Here is a 21,282-nt window from a genome sequence, read left to right on the forward strand (position 1 = left end):
ACGTTATTGTTTAGAAGCTTTATTGTCTTCCCTTTCACATTTGAACCTCATTGCTGTTGGAACAGATTTTTGGGTAAGGTGTGAGGTAGGGGATACACTTTGTTTTTTTCCAATGGTTATCAAAGTAAGTGCCATTAAAGTGTTTTAGAAACTTGAAAACTGTTCATTTCAATGACTTTTAACTTTTGAATGTTTAATCTTTTAATTTAAATTGTACTTTTGGTTTATACTGTACTTATAAATCTATACTTTAATTTATATTATACTTACAGAGTTTGCTAACTGGATAAATTTTATCAATCCATCTCTTTCTCTTATTTATTATTAGAATGACCACTGTATTCAAATTAATAAAGTTTAATGTAGCTTTGCTGACTAAAAATCACTGTCACAATTCTATACTTAAATTATATAATCTATCTTTTGCAAAGCTATTTATTTCAGTTTAGGTTCTTTGCCATTTAAGGTATAAGGCCATTTGTTTGATGCTATCTCAGTTATGAACACATGGTTAATGGACTGGATATTTCCTGGAACTATGTTTAATGGCCTGCTTTTCAAGTTTTTATATTCAAAAATTCCCTTGAGAAATTATAAAACCAAGTATTTTTATCACACCATCTAAGCACAACAAAATTAGGAAAAGTAATAACTGGAAAGGATACACATATAAGTCAAAATTTTAATAAAAAGCATCTCATAACTTAAAAGAATAAAGGGTCCTCAGATCATTATCCTATTCTGCTAAATTTCCGCTTATAAATCTTCAATCAAGTTCAACTCTAACACCCTTGAATACGGATCAATACCAGCTCAGTGTAGGCCTCCTTTTGGGGGCCTGGACTAGTCTGAGGTCAGGTATGATTTTAAATGCCTTGACACAATTAGGACAGTTATGAAGATATCTCCCCTCTTGCTGGGGTTCCTTTTGGACTTGGTATCTCTTAGCCTCTTACATTTCTGTTTGTTTGTTTGTTTATTTATCCCAACTTGACTATTACGACATACAGGGATTTTTGCCTTACTCACCGCTATATACTTAGCACTAGGCTAGTGCCTGTTATATAGTAGGAGCTCAAAAAATGTTTCTTTAACAAATGAATGAAAGAACTTGGGATCTAGGTAATATACTCATACTCAGAGCTTAAGTGGCACAAATATCCCTGTATTCTCAGGTCCATGGAAACATCTCCAGACTGTTTGGATTCCATGAGAGATCTTGGAATGGAAGATGCTACAATCCAAGTTGAAAGGGTTAGCTCATGGTGAACCGTATTCAGAGCAGAGTGAGTTTAAACACATATACACACATAGAGCAATTTAATTTCTGACATTTTCTTTTAAGTTGGCTAGGAGTTACTAAGAGAGTGTCTGTAGTTTGGAAAAGTGAATGAAGTAGTTTTGGGAAACCTAGCATCAGAAAATGGGAAAGTAAGATAATAAATTAATGTCCTTGTGTCATTCAGGACTCCTGGTAGTTCCCCATTTCTTTCTTTTTGTGCAGAAGTACACTTTGAAAGAAATCAAAGAGATTAAAGTTTGGTTGTATTTTTGGGGGAGGGGAGTTCTTTTTTTAAATTGAGGTATAATTGACATACAACATTATATTAATTTCAGGCATACAATGTAATAATAATTCAATATTTGTATATATTGTGAAATGATCACAAGTGTAGTTAACATCTGTCACCATACGTGAAGAATTTTTTCTCTTGCGATGAGAACTTTTCATATTTACTCTCCTAGCAACTTTCAAATATGCAATACAGTATTATTAACTGTAGTTACCATGCTGTACACTAATTATATCCCCAGGACATATTCCTTTTATATCTGGAAGTTTGTACCTTTTGAGTTTGGTCGTTTTCCATAGTGCTAAGATAAGAGAAACATTGGATTTACCATTTCACAATTTTATTCAAAACAGAGCAAGCTTCTGTGTAAACACATTAAAGAATGAATATGATTTCTCAAGTAAAGAGTAAATAATATTTTTGTTACCTACAAGAGTGTTTTTCTCCAGTATGGAGATTTCTCAAAAAATTAAGACTAGAACTACCATACAATCCAGCTATTCTGGATAAATACAGCTGGGTATTTATCCAAAGAATGTGAAAACACAAATGTGTAAAGATACCTGCACCCCTATGTTCACGGCAGCAATATTCACAATAACCAAGACTTGGAAACAAACTAGGTGCCCATCAAGGGATAGATGGATAAAAAAGATGTATATATACACAATGGAATACTACTCAGCCATAAGAAATGATGAAATCCGGCCATTTGTGACAACATCGATGGACCTTGAGGGTATTAAGCAAAGCGAAATAAGTCAGAGGGAGAAAGTCAAATATCATATGATCTCACTCATAAGTAGACATTAAAAACAACAACAATCAATAGAGACAGAGATTGCGTCGGTGGTTGCCAGAGGGGAAGTGGGGAGGGAGGAGAGCGAAAGGGGTGATTAGGCACATGTGTGTGGTGGTGGATGGTAATCAGTCTTTGGGTGGTGGACGTGATGTAACCTACACAGGAATCGCAATATGATGATGTACACCTGAAATTTATATAATGTTATAAACCAATGTTACTGCAATTTAAAAAAAAAAAGAGAGAGAGTGCTTTTCTCTATGACGATGACTAATTGGAGACCGTCCACACAATAAACTATTTTGGGGGAGTTTTTTCTAATCATTTTACGATCAAGTCAAAGAATATAAACTTACCTTTCAAATAATTAAATATTTATAGAATTGCTAAATATGTAGCAAGGTATAAAATACAGGGGGGAGGGACTAAGCTTTTACTGTTTTATATGTTTTGACTTTGCTGGTATAAGCAAGTGCACCTAGAAAGAGAAGCAGCTCTTTATTTTGTAGTTGAGTTTCTGGGACACAAAAGCATAGATGTCTTTTCCAACTCCACACTGCAGTGGACATCTGTTGTTTTGGCCTGCCCAGCATTCATTCTTCCTTTTTGCAATAACACTGACTTTCCATGGGGGAACTACTCCTTTACAATTTCAGTCTATGTGGTACAAGTGGCGGTGACCCTTGCCTGCTCAAACACACTCCCCTGAAATTCACATGTGGGCACAATGCCCAGACCTGGGAATCAGAACATCATGGTCTCCTAGCCACAGGTGCTGGTTCAGAAATGGGCGAGTGAGACTCACTCTGAGTTCTTAATAGAGCTACTGGGAAAATAGTTGTTTCTTGTGGGGACTTTGGGTTGGGTAACATGTAACCCTGAAATCTTTGGTGGCTCTCTTTGCTACCAGATAAGGGGAGCCTTTTGAGAACTCAACCAACAGAGGAAAATAGAGTCCAGAGATGGGGAGTCATAATTATAGTTGCTGGGGCACCTACGTCCTGCCATGATGGAAGGTAGACCTACCCTGGACTTCTTAGTTATACGAGCCAAGAAATTCTTTTTTGCTTAAACCATTTTGAGGTAGAATTCTGAGACTTGTAACTGGAAGAGCTCTGATTCACGTAACTCTCTCAGAGTCATCTACTTGCAGTCTGACTTGGCTTTGCAGAACCCAAGGCTGAAAGTTCTGGACTGCTGGAACTCTCTGGGAATTCCTGAGAGCTGTCCTGATGAAAGGGAGAAACTTTTGCTCTGACCTCACTGCCTCATTGCAGAACCTAATGCAGTATGTAGACAATGTCATTATTTTAAAAAGTAGGAAAGCAGGCCTGATACTCACTGGTCCACTTCCTGCCGTGAGATTCTGGAGAGCTCCCAAGGATGCTTCCTGAGTGTAGTTTCGGACACTCTTGGCGATCAAGGACAAATACATCCGTATCACGATGGAGTGCCACAACCACTCCACACCCTTGGGGTTGCTCTTTTCCTCTGGCATTGGCATGTCCTGGTATTGCTAACCACACACACAATGAAATCCAGAATTAATGCCTTCAAGTGATTTCTATATTCCATATCCAAACCCACAGACCAGAAATACTGTCCAGTCTAGAGAGACCAATAATTTGCATAATAAGAAACCCTTGAAATAGAAACGAAAAAGTAAATATGTGTTTTCTAATCACTTAACTTTTAGCCCCTGATGATTATTTCTCCCTAACACCACCACATACCTCCCAACTTTGCATTTCACAGTGAGAGAGAATTCAGAGAATTAAGCATAGGCTGCTCCAGAACAGTTTTCAGGCTGCTGTTAAACTTAAAGCTAAATTAGTCACAATCACTCTGAAGATAAGAAAAGCAGGCCTCTTCCCTCTGAGTCTAGTGAAGCTGTCCGGGCCAACATCAGGATTCTAAATTTACCAGTTGTTCTCCAAGTTCACAAATAGCATGACACTCTGAGGAGTAGGAGAGGGCACATTCTTTTAGTTTTCATGAAATGCCAGTATGGACAGTATTCCTTCCCATGGGGTTTGTTTTTAGGATGTCCAAAGTTTGTTTTTAGAATGTCCAAAGCTGAATATCAGTGCTGCTTTTAATGTTAAAACACTTCATACACCATTGGCCATGTTGCATTAAGCTTATTTCCTAACCTATAGGGCATAAAGAAGTATGGTTTAGTGACTAACAATGCGAATTTGGAGTCAGATTGCTGGGGACTGAATTCCATCCCGTCCACTAATTTGCTAAATTATTCTGAGAAAATTGATTACCCTTTCCGTACCTCTGTTTCTTCATTAGTAAATGAGGATATTAAAAATACACACCGTGTAAGGTTGATATAAGGATTAAAAGAACTTAAAATAGTGCCTGATATATACTGAGTACTCAGAAATACAAACACACACATACTTATTCTTTCAAACATCTCCCAGTATACCTCTTTTACTTTCCTGCTTCGACTGCCAAAACACCCAATACTTTTGTTGTTGTCAGTCTGGATATTCCGGTTTTGAATATAGATACCCTGTGAGTATCTCTCTGGGAGCTCTGTCTCCAGCTGGTAGGAGAGGTTGTGAAGAATGCACACACAGTTCTCTGTGGCCTGAGAAAAGAGGACATGAATATTGATCCCATACATAGAGGTATCCCTTTGCAGGTGTGACTTCTTCCGCTTTGGATCTTACAAGGTTTACTGGATGCAAGAGGGTGTGCTAGGACTGTGGGGTGCCTGGGGGACTGGAAGAAGTATAGCTAGAAAGGCTAAGACGAGATCATGAATGGCCATGAGCACCATGCCAAGACATAAGGCTGAATGTTTTAAAACACTGGAGAGCCTTTCTAGTTTACTTTTTCAAGAGTGTGTTAAGAACGATTCTCTATTTTAGATGCATAACTTAGCAGCCATGTAGAAAGTTGGGAAACAGAAGGAGATATTGTTTGTAGGGACCAATTGGGAGGCAAATGCAATAATCAGCATGAAAGATGTACAAACAAGGACAGCAGTAACATCAGGGAGGAGTGGATAAACCACAGGTCATTTAAGAGATAGAAGCATGTGATTTGCTGCCCAGTGGATATGGGATTTGAAGGAAGGGAGGCAGTCCAAGATTACTCAGCTTCCTGTTTTCATTTGGAGGATGGTGATAATTATTAATAAGGATTATACAGAGAAGGAGCAAATTTGAGGATGAAGGAAGAGACGAATTTAAGTTCATTGTGAACATGTAGCATTTGGGCTCCTTTCCAAGATCCACATAGAGTTGTCAAACAGATAGTTGGAACTTTGGGTCTGGAAAGTAGAAAAATGGGGCTAGATGGACTTTCATATTTCTAAGCCTCTATGGGGAAATCATAAGTTCAGCAAATGAGTTAATGAATAAAGCTAAATGCAAATAGCTACTTCAAAAATACCCTGAAGAATCTGAGTAAGACAAAATACTACTTCAATTCAAGAACTATTTAATTCTTGAATTACCTTGTCGTCCGGCTGGTAATCTGCAATGGTTCCTCTGACATAATGGACCAGTGAGTCAATCAGTCCATCACACCTTCTCATCACCTTCCTCCCATCAGGGCCAGCTGAACTCATGTTTCTATCAGGAAAAACAAACAGGCAATCGTAAGACACAGGTGGCGTATCCAATAGGCCTTTGTTTCAAAGCTTTACTTGGCACTTCTTCCAAAGTTTTGGAAAACTGGGAAATTTGTAAAAGTGTGACAGACTTATCCTGGGTTCAATAAATCATCAATTGCCTGATGGCCATTAAACCTGAAACAACTTCTAAACATATTCATATAACATGTCATCACATCAATGAAAGTCTCCTGTATACTTCTCTCCAAGCACCAAGGTCATAGCATTATTTACCTACTCTTCACCCCATTTTTGAAAGGGTAGATATGAGGCAAACATTATTGCAACTAAAAGAACAAATGGCACATTGGACATGGCAGATATTAGATGGACCAATTTGTTCCGTGTCTTAACTCAAGTAACTTAAAATTACTTAAATACTCTGGGCCTCAGTTTCCTCATTTGTAAAGACAAGATGTTGGACTATATCATTTTGGGGTTTTGTAGGTTTCAGAATAAACTATTATTGATAAATATTAAACCAGACACTCTAAAATGTGATGATCCTATAATTAAAATCGCAGAGAGATGTCACAGAAATGCAGAGTTTCACAGTGTGTAAGACCTAAGTCAACAGCATGACCTATAAATATCTTTGCACTTAGTCTATTTCTAATTTGGCTAAGCCATGACACCTTTCTATAAACAGTAACTAAATCTACAAGAGGAGGTTGTTTCCTTATAGAGAATTGAAGTTTATCAAATACAGCAAAGTAATATATTTGGGAATCATGTTTCAAATTCAGATCATGTTGATATTATTGTTGCTATGTTCCTTTAGACTAGATTTTTCTTGTCAGCATTAACTATTTAAAATAGTTTTTTCCAAAAATGTTAACACCTCTGTTAACAAGAATAGAAAAAGAACAATGCCTTCAGGTTTATAGAATTTTGGGAACAACGCTTATCCCCTTTTGCTAACTTTAAGTGCTAAGAACTATTCCTAAAAAATTGATTAGACCAGTTTCTTTTGCTGGTGGGTAGAATACTCAAAGTATACTCAAGGCTTTTTGTCTAGAATGTCTCATTGTCATAATGAACATCAAAAGAACTACAAGTCTGAGAAATTTGGGGTCTCACTTTCTTCATCTTTAAAATAATATATTGCACTAAGTGATTTCAAAAAGCCTTTCTGCCCCAAAATACTGCTTTCAATACATATTATGAAAGAACAAATGTGCCCAGCATTACATCAAGAACTAGAGGGAACAAGAGAGGAGCACACAGCAGTGTACCCTGCTCCCAGGGAGACCATCACATCTTTAAGTTGAAACCAACGATACTTGACTGTTTTTAACCCACAAAAATGCAATTTCATGATTCCACATAATACTTGAGGAGATAAGACTAATCCACATAAAACTAAGGCTATACTAACAACTTAATGGCTACTGAATTGATACAACGAATTTTTGATTATAACAAAATCCTTTCTGTGACTTTGGTTCTCCTTTGACGTTTCTAATTAAAGATTCACTTCCTTATTTAATTTTCACTGTACCTTAAAGACTTTGATACTTTGTCCATTAAAAAAAGACAATGAATGGGCTCATAAACTGTAAATAAAACCACTTTTACTATCGTTTTTTCTCAAGCAATGATCATTTGAACCAAGATCCTCTCTATCTACTCTCTGAGCCCTTTAAGATCATGGCATCTCAGCTATTCTGCTGCTGGGTATTTATCCAAAGAACATGAAAACACAAACGCGTAAAGATACACGCACCTCTATGTTCACTGCAGCCTTATTCACAATAGCCAAGACTTGGAAGCAACCTAGGTGCCCATCAAGGGACGAATGGATAAAGGAGATGCGGTATATACACACAATGGAATACCACTCAGCCATTAGAAATGATGACATCCGGCCATTTGTAACAACATGGATGGACCTTGAGGGTGTCATGCTAAGCGATATAAGTCAGAGGCAGAAAGTCAAATACTCTATGATCTTTCCCATAAGTAGAAGATAAAAACAACAACAAACAATCACATAGAGACAGAGATTGGATTGGTGGTTACCAGAGGGGAAGGGAAGAGGGAGGAGGGGAAAAGGGGTGTTTAGGCACATGTGTGTGGTGATGGGTTATAAATAGTCTTTGGGTGATGCACATGATGTAATCTACACAGGAATTGAAATATAATGACGTACACCTGATATTTATATAATGTTATAAACCAGTGTTACCCCAATTAAAAAGATCACGGGATCTTAAGAAGCTTGACAGAAACTGAAAAGCTCTTTTCCAGTCTCTTTATTTTACAGAAGGAGAAACTAAGGTCCAAAGAGTCTAAGTTACTATTCTTGGTGGCAGCAAAGGAGTGATAAAGCCAGGACAGGAGAGCTGCTCTTTATTCCGTGCCTGGGGCGGCTCCAGAGGAGCGCAAACCTTATCCAACATTCATTCAGTCTGCCATTCGTTTAGCAAATATCATATGCCCCCCCAACTCGGAGACAATGTTATCATATGTTTTAAACCTTCCCTTTGACTTTTTCAGCCTCGGTCTCAGAGAAATGGCAGTAGCTTAAAACTTTGACAAATCAAAAGGTCTGTCTTTCTCCCTAGCTAAGCCCACTACATACCTTGCAGATGGATGACTGAGCCTTTTAACTTCAGGGTGTTTATTTTGGGTGAGGAGGGTAATTGAGCTTGGCAGTACTGCCAGTTCACACGCACTGACTGTTGTCTTGTAGTTTGGTATTATCCAGACTCTACTCGCTTGAAATGGGACTTATCAGGGTTTCTGGCAGCTGATACCCTTGCTGACAGAAAGTGCATAGAAGGAACCCCACGGCTTCAGTATTTGCTCATGCATATCAAAAATAGTTCCTACCTTACTCAGCTACCCAGAAATATGAATGATAAGTGTGGATTATTTGATAGCATCCATGAGTAGAACATGAATAGAAGGGCATGAATAGAGGTCACTAGTCAGAAAGGAATTTGTTACGGTATCACTCTCAAAACAACCAATAGCTATTAGAAAATGAGATAGCCATCTTACAGTATTTTTTTCAACAGCTAATACTTAAGTTTGTGGGAGTGAGAGAATTAACATGGCTAATCTTAGGCAGAATTAAGCCTTTTACAATGTACCTCCTGAATCCTGAAAAATATTTATCTATAATGGATTCCGACATGTAGCCCAATAGAGGTTTAATATGGAAAAATATCTCGAAACTGTAAGTGAAATATATCAAAACAATTATCTTGTTGAAAAGAGAATGAGCATACAGACACAGCAGTTACTCAATAAAAATTGATTATCAGAGTTACCAAGGAATATATCGGAAACGTTTCATTTCGTGTCTATGGTTTGAATTGGATTAAGCGACGAGTTAATTTCCCCTAGTACAATCTAGCAGAAGTCTGAGTAAATATGTGGGTACCTTGCAGGAAATTAAAATTGTATACTGTTGTATACTGAAATTCGAAAACCAGGTCCTTGGACTGGGGGATGGCGACTAGCGGCATGGGCCTCAGGAGATGGGCAAGTGGAGGAGGAGATAAACTACCCGACACATAAAGGCAGGACCGCTTTTGAGCCTTCACCTCCACTGGGCCGGAATGGGAGGATACCAGCTTGAACTGTAGCCTGTGTTTGATTTTAAGAAGAAGTTTTCTCGCAATACGACTTGTAAGGGGTGGGAAAAAATGGAATCTGGACCTTTGTATGTCTCTAAACAAACTTTTCATATTTAGGAGGAGTCAGGTGTTTATCTGAAAGCAAATCAGTGACTCATGACTCTCCCCAGGACCACTTATCTCACACATTCCTGAGTGTCACAGTGAAAAGGAGAAAAGAAAACCTAACACCCCGGGCCTTGCTAGAATTAAAAGGAAGAATGGTATGTCTTTGTTAAGATTAATGACAGTGTGGCTAAACTTTAAATTCATATGGCAAACTAGCAAAAGGACAATGTTAAATGATAAAAACAGATGCAATTTCGTGTGTGCTAGACGTTACAGAAGGCATGTTGCAAATATTATGATCTGTAATTTTCACAAAATTCCTGAAATTAAGGTACACCAAAATCTTGTTCAGAATCCTGACCTGTGACTCTTTTTGTTTAAAACCAAAATTATCTGCCACTTTTTTTTTTTGAGGAAAATTAGCGCTGAGCTAACATCCACCGCCAATCCTCCTCCTTTTGCTGAGGAAGACAGGCCTTGAGCTAACATCCGTGCCCATCTTCCTCTACTTTATATGTGGGATGCCTGCCACAGTGTGGCTTGAGAAGTGGTGTGTGGGTCCACACCCGGGATCTGAACTGGGGAACCGTGGGCCGCCAAAGCAGAATATGTGAACTTAACTGCTGCACCACCAGGTTGGCCCCCATAATTATCTGCTTTTAATCAGATTTTTACTGGCCTTTCCATAAAAAGTTGTCTGTGTGTGGCTCTGTGCAGGTGTGCTGTCAAATACAGCTAGCTTGCCAGCACTGAAAGGAAGTTTATTACAACAAGGAACATCCCAGCTATGTGCATGGTGTATGGTCAACTGTCCTGGGGAAATGATGAGCTGATAAGGAATGTTTAAAGTACAAGGCTGTAGTCAGTTACCAGGACATAAGAAAGACAGACAATAATAGGGTTGGAGCCCTCAGCCCATGTGGGGGGCGCCCCGTGTGCTGTGTGATGGAGCAATTAGCGATCACAGGCGATCGTTCTGGGGTGTCTCCGGGTGGGGCTCTCCTCAGAAGTGAGGGTTTTTTAGTAAAAAGCGTTTTGCAGTTTAAAAAAAATAATAATAATAATAGGGTTGGAGTGACTCTTTTCAAGACGCTTCACCAACAAAACAAGTAGTTTTAAGAGGCAGAGTTTTTTTCTTTTTTTATATGGGGCTATTTCTATTGATAACAGTTATCGTTTCCTACTAACTCACAATGTATGTGTGCATTGTATGCAAGACCCACCATCTATGGAACCAGTTTTAAAGGTCTAATGAGCATACTGAGATGGTGATCATCTCAATGATTTTAAAAAATTGTGGCTGCATCTTCGAGTTCACCAACTCGATGATAAGCTTCCTAATAATGTGCCATAAATTGTGCAGTAAGGCCCCGAGCGGTGCCAGTCAATTAAGCGCTTGGTCAGAATCCATTCTAAGACCCAACAGGCACTTGATAAGACACTGGCTGATAAGGAGGCATCCTTCTTCCTCTTGTCATTTGAGATTTAGGTCCAGGTTTTTGTTTAACTCTCAGCTGATACATATCAAACAGTTGGGCCTTGTCTGTGACTAACCCACAGAAAGAGGCAGAGGCAGCTTGTGGTTGCACAGAACAAAAGGGGAGCCTCACTTGAACTGGCATAGGAACAAAAACTCCACGCCCGGAGAAGGGCTTGTCTGTGACTCTGAAGTCAACATCAGTCCCCGAAGGTATCCGCAAACATCAGCCAAAGTCAACTGTTCGGTCTGCAAACAGAAGCAGCATTGGGAGGCAGAACAAAGCTCCACAACCTACACCTCTTGTTCCTTCTAGAACAAGGAACATTAACCGAACAAAGATATGTCAGCTTCTGTTACACATCAAGAAACTAGAAGGTGGAGGAGGAGAAAAATCTCTCCTCAAAAATCCTTTAGTTCTGCTTTCCTGCATTTTCCAAATGTATTCTGAATAGTCAATTGAGCCAATAATTATCAGGTTGGTAGGCAACAGCCATTTCCTCTTGATTTAGCAGGCTGTCCGAGGAAGGGTGCCAAATTCTGTTTGAAATCAATTATAAACAGCAAACTAATTTTAAAAATATGTCCAGGAGCCACTGGAACTTGAGTAGACATTCTTGAAACCTAAAAGAGACGTCTGGGATGTCAGACTAGGATTGATGAAGATGCTCAGGCCCTAGAGTAGAAGATGATGCTCAGACAGTCTGCACCTCCAAGACACCATGAACTCTAAGCACAGGATAGCAACAAGGTCATCTGTGGCTTCATCCAAATATCTCAACCCACTCATTTGATTTGGTAAGGATAATTTCAAAAATTTAATAATAGTTCTGATTATGATGATAGTATTAAGTGTTTTGAAAAAGACTTTGAGTGTCATAAGATAAAGTTAACAAAACACTACCTCCAATTTAAGCTATACACAGATTTTTTTTTTTCTAAACATGAGGATGTTGTCAAAAGTCTCTGACAAAGATATTCTTAGGAATTTCTTTTTCTGTTCAAAGCTCAACTAATAAACTAAACTGATGCAGAAAGAGAAACAAATACAGTCCTCTTGAGATAATAAAAATTATTTTTCTGTTCCCTTCACTGACCCTTCTTCCTCCATATTATCCCTATTTATGTATTTCCTTTACCCATTATCCCTGGGCTGGGCCTAAAGTATGCAGTCACTATGTACGGACTGATTGGTAAGAATAAAGAATTTCTTTGACAAACAGAAACAGAAATGTCATATAATTCTATGAAGCACAATTTTTAATCTGGGCCAACATGCTGAAGACATGAACAGGATAGTGGAAAACTTAGTCTGAAGGGCAGGGGTCTTTGCAAAGGTTTGGCTGTACTTGTGCTGCTGCGACAATTCCAATGAGACACATACTTTTTCTTTTGTTTTGGTGAGGAAGATTGGCCCTGAGCTAACATCTGTGCCAATCTTCCTCTATTTTGTATGTGGGATGCTGCCACAACATGGCTTGATGAGTGGTGTGTGGTCCAGCGCCCAAGATCTGAATCCATGCACCCTGGGGCTGCCAAAGTGGAGCGTGTGAACTTAACCACTATGCCACCAGGCTGGCCTCAAGACACATACTTTTAAAGACATTGGGTTTGGGGCTGGCCTGGTGATGAAGTGGTTAAGTTTGTGTGTTCCACTTCGGCAGCCTAGGGTTCACAGGTTTGGATCCTGGGTATGGACCATTGTTCATCAAGCCATGCTTCTATACAAAATAGAGGAAGATTGGCACAGATGTTAGCTCAGTGCCTGTCTTCCTCACCAAAAAAAAAAAAACAAAACAAAAAACCCCACTGGTTTTAGGGAACCAGAAAGGGGTGACCAGGTAAGCATGTTCATTCATATTTGTTTTGTTTGTTCATTTGCTTTCCTAACTTAATTATTGTTGAGAGTTTCAAATAATGACCTAACACCCCTGAGACTTAGCTTATAAAACAATCATTTTTTAAAATCAACATTTTATTCACTCATTTAAATACAACTTACACCTTTTAAATTTCCTTAAAGAGAAATTTACAAAAGAATTTAATTCATTAAACCACACGTTTGTTTGTATATCTCAAACACCTACCCACCTTATAAAATACGGTTATGACTAACAGTGTAACATTACTAGAAATGTTGCCAACTTTATTATATATGGACTTCATACTGCTTACGTTTACACATCAAATGGAAGAGTTTAAATCATTAGCCAAATAACTGACGTTGAAGTTGATGACTCAATTGTCTTTATTTCTGAAAAAGTCGCTCTCCAGGTTGAACTATCTGGATACTTCTATCGGATTTCTGTGTTGTTTATACTGTCTCAGCTAACATCCTAGTTTTATACCAAATTATTTTCCAGAAGTAAATAACCGCATTTACATTATGATTTTTAAAAAGTAAGTTCTGTCCTGCTTTTGGATCTACATTCTTACAGAAAAGAAAAATAGTTATTTGATAACTAGGGAAATTTTTACCATCATTTGATTATTTTCTTAATGATCTAACTAATTCTTAATTATTTAAATAATTAAATAGGATTACGTGCAGGGCTAGACCAAAGAAATCCTGTTCTGTCAGGAGTATTCAGAACAAGGGATAAATGGGCAAAGGTAAATAGAACGAAAATGCATAATTAAGGAGACAGATTCAGCAAAGTTTTGAAGTCTGATATCCAGATATGCATAAAAAAAGCAATTCAAGAACACGTGATATGTTTTTTTGTGCTGCAGAAGACAGATGTAATTGAATATATTAAAAATTTACATGGGGACATTCTTTTTCCAGAGAGTGGCTGGTATTGATATTCCAAGCAAACTTGCTCTTGACCCCGTGGCTAATTAGGAACAAGACTGATAGTTAGAGCTTTTCTCTCTCTAGGTACAGTTTGCCTTCTCTCACCACTCCCCACCCCAGCTAGATTTACAGCAATAAGCGACAATGGAAGTTTCTTTTAAGACAGTTATAAATTTTAGTACATATAACTATATTATACATTCATCAAAACACATTTACTACACCATGACATGGGGAAAAGTGAAGTTTAAGTGACTTGCAGGAGAAATGCATTACCAATTGTTTTTCCTCTTAATTGCCATAAAATATAATTAAGAAAAAGGTGTATGTTTTATAATGTGCTAGAGTAGTGTTTTGCCATTTTGTCCCATCATCCTAAACAAAATGGCAAATTCTGGGGTGGCCTTTACAATGCAGAAACAGTCAGATGGCGGCAATAAGATAAGGCAGCAATTTCATAAGCCTTTCTCCTAAGTAAATGGTTAACAAATGATAGGAACTTAGGAAAACAACTTTTCAGGGCTGTATGAATTCATATTTTTAATATGACTATATTGAAAAACGACAGAGATGAACTAGTGATAGAATGATGAGCTAAAGATGAAAAGGGACATTCAAACACCTGCTCATCCTTTAACAGCTCCTTAAATGTGACTCTCCAGTCAAGAATTTTCCCAGCCCCCAGGCAACATCAGTTAAGCAATTCAATGCCTCCAGAACATGTTTCTGGTACCTCTTTTACGCTTCTGCTTCTTATCGAATGTACTGTGATTATCTCTTAGGTGCCCATCTCTCTCACTAAACATGGAGATCCCCCAGGGCAAAGAGAAAGGTCCCACTCCCCTTTGAGATTTCAGAAATTTAAACAGTTTGGCTATAGCAGGCACTCCAGGAATAATGACAGCATCTGATAAGCCCAGGAGGAAAGGCAGACGGAGGGGTGAAATCTCAAGAAGCCTGCACTAGTTGCCTTTCTTAGGTTTCTGGTAACTGGTTCTATAATTGTGGAAGAGTCACTGGCCCTTAATTTCCTCAAATGAAGAATGAGGCTGCTTACATGTGTTAGTGTTTGGCCTGAAGTGTTTTCCAGAACCTGGAATCTCACTGCTCCCAGGGCAAGCATTTTTTCCCATTCTCTAGTCTGACAGCCCCCACCATTCCACATGGTCTTACTCCTGTCCACTTAAGCATCTGCCTGACCCCTGGAGGCATTCTAATTTCTGACCTCTCAACTGTTTCCACCGCTTCTCCTTTAAGAGAACAAAGAAGACTGAGGGAAGAAAGGAAAGAAAGAAAGAAAAAAGGGGAGGAGAGAGCCATGAGAAGGCTATGGAGGAATGGAGAAATAATGATAAATCTTTGGTAGAAATTTCAAACTTAGATCTGATAATAACTATTGGTTTTATTTATGTCACATCCAAAGGTTTCCCCAAAGTGAGCCAATCAGTGAGGCGAAACATACAGATGTGACAGCCATGTCACACCAGTTCTCAAGGAGTTACCCACAATCAATAGAGAAGCTGGGGCTCACAATGAGTGTGTGTACAGGAGGGGTGCACCATCAAAGAAGGAAACTCACAGTTTTTGGTAATTTACAATTCTATCATTGTCACATAAGTCTTTTAGACTTGAAATATTTGGCAGAGTATCCTACTAATTGCAAAAAATTATGAAATATTTTAACTGTTACACTTCTTGCCCTAAGCCTAAATGAAAACAATTTTGAAAAAAAGAATGGGACGCTTTAACAAGTTTTCTCCCCACAGGAAAAAAAAAAAAGGGAAATGCTGAAGCTTTATAATACCTTCCAAGAAAACAAATTGTTTGTTCTTCGAAAAGGGATGTGTATAGAGAAATATACCAACACCCTAATTGTCCACATTTTGATGTTAAAGCAGTTAACTAACGGAAATTCAGTGGCAGTGGTATGCGGGTAAGTGTTTAACAACCAGCTTTCTGGGGGTTGGGGAGTGGGGAGACCTTTGATTTGTAGCATTTGCCAATTTCTGTCCCATAAAAACTTCCACCACAGCCGATTTCAAACTACCAACATGACGTCACTGTATGTGGAGTTATGAAGAGATGCTGACGACTGCGCTTGCTGGCTCTAGCACAAATTGGAGTGTACCAATATATCTGTCCTCTCCTGACATGGATTTTACCGCTCATTATGCTAAGATAATGTTGTGTAAGAAAAATATTGAAACTTGCACAAACCCTTTATTTTCCCTATAGCAAAATCTGTATCACTCTCAGTGACTAACTTCCGTCATGAAAAGTATGTAATTCCAAAGGGACCCAAAGAAAGCACCAAGGCCCATGACAAATGCTGCTGCAGGCAGATGCTAATCCTCTAGATCAATGATCTGATACCTGACAGATGTGGTGTACGTGAGAGCGTTCCTCTTTTTCAACGATAAACTGTACACGTTCTCCTAGATGAATGCAAGCTCACTGCAGCGGCGCCAGGTAGGCAGAACCGAGTCACCACGAGTTCCTTAGCGGAGCAAACCTCTTCCCTGCGGAGTAGCTTCACTCTGCACCACTGCTATCCACGGACTAGGGAACTCCCTCTCAGAACGGATCCGAATGTCAAGTTAGTAAAGGGAGAGTCCCCTGGTGTATGCAGAAGTTTTTCTCCAAACGTAGATTGAAGGAATTTAGCTGCATTGAGCTAAGCCAATCACAATGCCAACCATACAACACTTTGCCAACGCATAGTTCATTGTTGGCTCTGAACCCATTAGGGGAGAAAATACTTCAAATGAACCTGTAGCAATTACGATATTTGCTAACATTCATGACCTCTATATGCACTAAGATGCACTCGTACTAGAAGCAGTGGACACCTGTCTTAAAATCTTTTTAGAGTAAGCTGGGGTCATAAATAAGCAACTACTCAGCAGACACCTCTATTGTCATGGAAACTATGTGCAGGCTCCCTGGAGGGCTTTTCTTACATTCTGACTCACATCTCCTAGTGCTTTTATACTCACGGTGACAACATCTACCCTGAAGTTGTCTGCAACACCATCTCCTCCCTCCCTCGGATAGATCTCCTACTTCACGTGCTTTATCCTTTGAATCTTCTCTGTTTATATGAAATGCAGTGCAGAGTTCCTCTTGCATCTAACTTCTACAACAAAAATGCTGATAGAGAAATGCGGATACAATGCCCATAATGAGACCTGAACATGACTGTAAACTGAGCTATGTGACACAGTGAGGTTGCGAGACAGAAGGACAGAGGTCTTATCCACAACAGTGCAGTCTGCATGTGACCATCCTTAATGTATCCAGCAAACCAAATAAGAGCCTTGGAGACTGGCTTCCTGGATTTGAATTTCAGTTTTGTCTCTTACTAGCTGTTGGATGCTGGGAAAATCACCTAACCTCTCTGAGCCCTAGCTTCCTCACCTATAAAATGGGGAAAACCTACTTTACAAGGTCCGCTCTGAGAATAAACTGAGACATTTATAAAGTATTTAGAACAGCTTCTAGACTACAATGCACAATAAATGTTAGTTATTACTATAAAAAATTAGACACACAAATGAAATAAGAACAGATATTTCAGTAAGTATATACTATGGCACTCAATTTCCCAGATTTTTTGCTATATTCTGCTTCTGAAAGTAGTTCAGATCGGTGATATGGATTGACTTTGCAAACATTGTTTAAAATGGTGTCATTCTCATGGGAATGTATTCAGCTATTACACCTTCTGGAAAACGTATGCCAACCAGGGCATGACCTCACCCAAACCATGTCAGTCTTTTATTTCTCGTTCAAAAGGGAAGGCTACAGGAAGAGATTTGTAACTAACATCTTTGTCTTTAGATTTTCACCTTCTCAATACACCTTTCCTGTTGATATTATCATTATTCTTCTTCAAACAGAACTTATCATATTTCTATCCTCCCAACATGAGCTGATTTTGCTTACAAAAGAAAAAAATTAACTCCTCAACATGACCTTCAAGGCCCCCACAGTCTGGCCTTAGCCTGTTTCCAACTTCTGTTTCCATCACAAATTTGATCCTCTTGCCAGACTTGATTATTTATCTAATCTGTCATGTATTTTCACTTGCTTGCTCATTCATTTATTCATTTCATTCAAATACTTCATACTTGCTTACAATATGGCAGACACTTTGCTAGGTGTTAGAGATTAAAGATTTTAAAAATGCGTAGGCTCAGCTTTTAAAGAGTTCACAGTCTAGTAAAGAAGGTATGTAAACAGCTCATCATAAAACAGCAATGCGATAAAATCTGTACAGAGGTGACTTGCCTATCAAGTCCTGTTTGAACTGTTAGGAGTGAGTAATGGCTTTTGCCTGAGGAGGCTGAAAAATGTTTCACAGAAAAGGTAAACTTTATCTTTGGTGTTAAATGATTAAGAGATTATGTATTCAATAGGAAGATAAGAAAAATGTTAAGAGGCAAATTAAATTGAATAAAGCCTTGACTATATGAAAGAACCTATGGAATCTAAGGAACGCAAGTATTTTGGTGGGTATGAAGTACATTTGGGGAAAATGGAAAATAAGGTTGTAAAGAAGGTTGTGGATAGACTGAGATTGTACCTGCTGTAATCGATGAAGATGTCTTCTGTTTTTGTTTTGCTTGCCCAGCAAGTGTTCCCATCCCTCTTGTTATTCTAACAGACCTTGCCATCCCTGCCATGAAGCAGGTATCTGATCCAGGTCTGGCCGATGCAGGCAACTGTAGCTCAAAGGATGTGCACCTTTCAGAAGCAGGGCCAGGGACAAACCTTCCCTGAGACTGACAGTGGAAGAAAGAAGTGCACTTCTGCTGGGTGGCTAAGCAAGCGCTGTCTGTGATTTAGTTATCTGCTAAGGGGAGAAGGCTTGTTTGCATTTGTACAGAATGAGCCCAACATGCAGAAGAAGAGTCAGCAGAGATGAGATAGAAACAGAAAAAGAGTGAGTCCCAGGGAGGCTGCATCTCTGTCGCAGTCCTTGAGGTCATGGTTCCTGGTGCATTTCCTTCCCTTTCAGAGGTGACTGTCAACATCTTCTCGGCCACACAGGCCAATGAATCCCTACTCGGCTTAAGGGAGTTTGAGCTGTGCAGCCGCCATTTTCAAATGAAAGAGTCCTGACTGACAGATGTGCCACATTAAGAACTCTGATGTACACCGGAAGGCAGTGGGAGTTTTAGAGAAATTGAGGACATGAAGTGTTTTCAAATGGATCAAAGTTCTAATAGATCAAAAGTCCATTAGAAAAGCAGTTCCAGTGGGCTGTACAGAGGATGGGCTCAAGAGAGACCATTTAGGCACCTCTTAGGCCATTCAAGAATTAGTCTTTCATCCTTAAGAGAATTTCTGACTATTGAAATAGGCTGCCAAGGCTCAGCTCACTGGCATCTCTTCTACAGTGTCTTTCTGACCCCACTCAGCTGGCATGAATAGTCCTTTGTTCTGCAATCCTGCAGCACTTCACGTGTACCCCTGACATGTGGTTCTCAAACTTCAGCTTGCCTTACAATCACCTGGAAGGCTTGTTTAAAACAGGCTGCTGGGCCCTTCCCTGAGAGTTCCTGATTCAGTAGGCCTGGGGTGGGACCCAAGAATTCTAACAAGTTCCAGATGATACAATGCGACTGGTCCAGGGGCCATACTTGGAGAACTGCTGCTCTAACATATTTCACTGGAGCTATATTCTAGTTTGTCTGCTCATCTGCATCCCCCTGCTAGATTAAAAGTTCCTTAAGGATTTTCTTATTGATCCCTCTTAAACTCTCAGTAGCTAACATAATGCTTTATGAAAAACTGGTATTTGATGTGCATTACTGTGTGTTGACTGTGGAGATAAGATAAACATCTTACCATAATAATTTCCCTCAGTTATCATCCAAACAGATTCTCTCAAAAACTGAACTGTGTAACTACAGAAAAAACGGAAAGGCAGAATATATCCTGACTTCTTTGTGGCTGCCTAATTTTGATTAGATCTTCTATCTGATTTCTTTTAATCCCTGGACATAAAAAACAATGATCCTTTTCAAATATAAGAAAACTTGAGATGCACGATACTCAAGAAGTTAAGACAAGCGGTTTGTCTTACTGGTGCATGTATTTCTATTTCCCCTTGGTTTAGCTGGCATTGGACAGCACATGGGAGAAGACACTTCAAGCATTTTTTCATCCCAATATTTACAAATGCTGATCAAACTAACTTCTTTTTGTAGCTGCTCTTATGGCAAGACATTCTGTTTCTTTAGGTTTCGTTGCCTATTTAAAAATACCAGGTTCAAAATTATTTTTTTAACCATGTCATTAAATTAGATTTTTGTGAATTAAAAAATAGCATGGTGCCTGCCTTGAACCCTGTGGGATAGGAAAGGCCAGGCTACATGACTTCTGGGTATTCAGATCAGATCTCTAGTTTGTCTATTGGAATTCACATCCTCTCTCTTATGAGCTAATGTGGGTAGCTTCTGGAATCAAACATGCCTGGAAACCAAGACTCTGTTGATTTGATCTTTCTCATTGTCCCTGTGTTGAGCTTCTAGTAGTCAGAATGATCTTTATAATTCTTACAGCATCTCCAGGTAATGGGGTAGAGTTCTAGACAGACCTGGATGCAATATCTAAGGTGTATAGAGAAAAGGTGGGCGAGGGGGGTTGCAGAGTGGCATTACCTTAGGCATCCTGTGACATTGTAGAATATATCAAAATCAAGCAAACCATTCGCTTTGGGGTAGTCCCCTTCTGGCCACCCCGAAAAGGGGATAATGATATTCTCATTCAGGATGATCAAGGCTTCTGTTATCATGAGATTCTTGAGTTTGTCATTAGAAGACAAATTCCACAGCAAACCTAGAAAAACAAAGAGAACCATCAAAACAGTGCAGGGTTGGGTCAAAATGACTGCTGAAAAGATCAGTTAAGGCCATCTCCCCGGGGCTATGGCTAGTTATAGATTAAAAAAAAAGGTGTGAGGAGACAACCCCTTTCTCAACTGAAAGAACCTATTTAGGGCTTATTCGATGGCAATGGAAGCTGATCCGCAAGAACAATTTATACACACACACACACATACATACAGAAAGAGAGAGGGAAAAGTTTAAATTAATCACAAATGTGAATGACAGTCAGAAATCTTTCAATATTTATTACTGTTTCTCTTAAAAGACGCTACCACAAAGCTGACCTCATCGGGATGATAAATTTTGGGCTTGCCAATAGGGAGGCTTGAAATGATCTTACTGTAAGTAAGATTTCAATATTATGAGTCATATTTTTTCTCCCTTAGGTGCATGGACAGAATACC

General features: G+C 39.0%; 1 protein-coding gene across 1 annotated transcript in view; it reads right to left on the reverse strand.

Moving 5' to 3' along the window:
* Positions 1 to 21,282, reverse strand: part of PKP2 (plakophilin 2) — an 82,437-nt gene that overhangs the window by 14,224 nt on the left and 46,931 nt on the right. The window contains exons 6-9 of the mRNA XM_014865993.3: positions 20,651 to 20,828; positions 5,855 to 5,972; positions 4,817 to 4,981; positions 3,719 to 3,892 (exon numbers count right to left, since the gene is read on the reverse strand). Of these exons, the coding sequence (XP_014721479.2) occupies positions 3,719 to 3,892; positions 4,817 to 4,981; positions 5,855 to 5,972; positions 20,651 to 20,828 (635 nt within the window). The remainder of the gene's footprint in view (positions 1 to 3,718; positions 3,893 to 4,816; positions 4,982 to 5,854; positions 5,973 to 20,650; positions 20,829 to 21,282) is intronic.

The sequence above is a fragment of the Equus asinus genome, chromosome 22, assembly GCF_041296235.1.
Source record: "Equus asinus isolate D_3611 breed Donkey chromosome 22, EquAss-T2T_v2, whole genome shotgun sequence".
Lineage (NCBI taxonomy): Eukaryota > Metazoa > Chordata > Mammalia > Perissodactyla > Equidae > Equus > Equus asinus.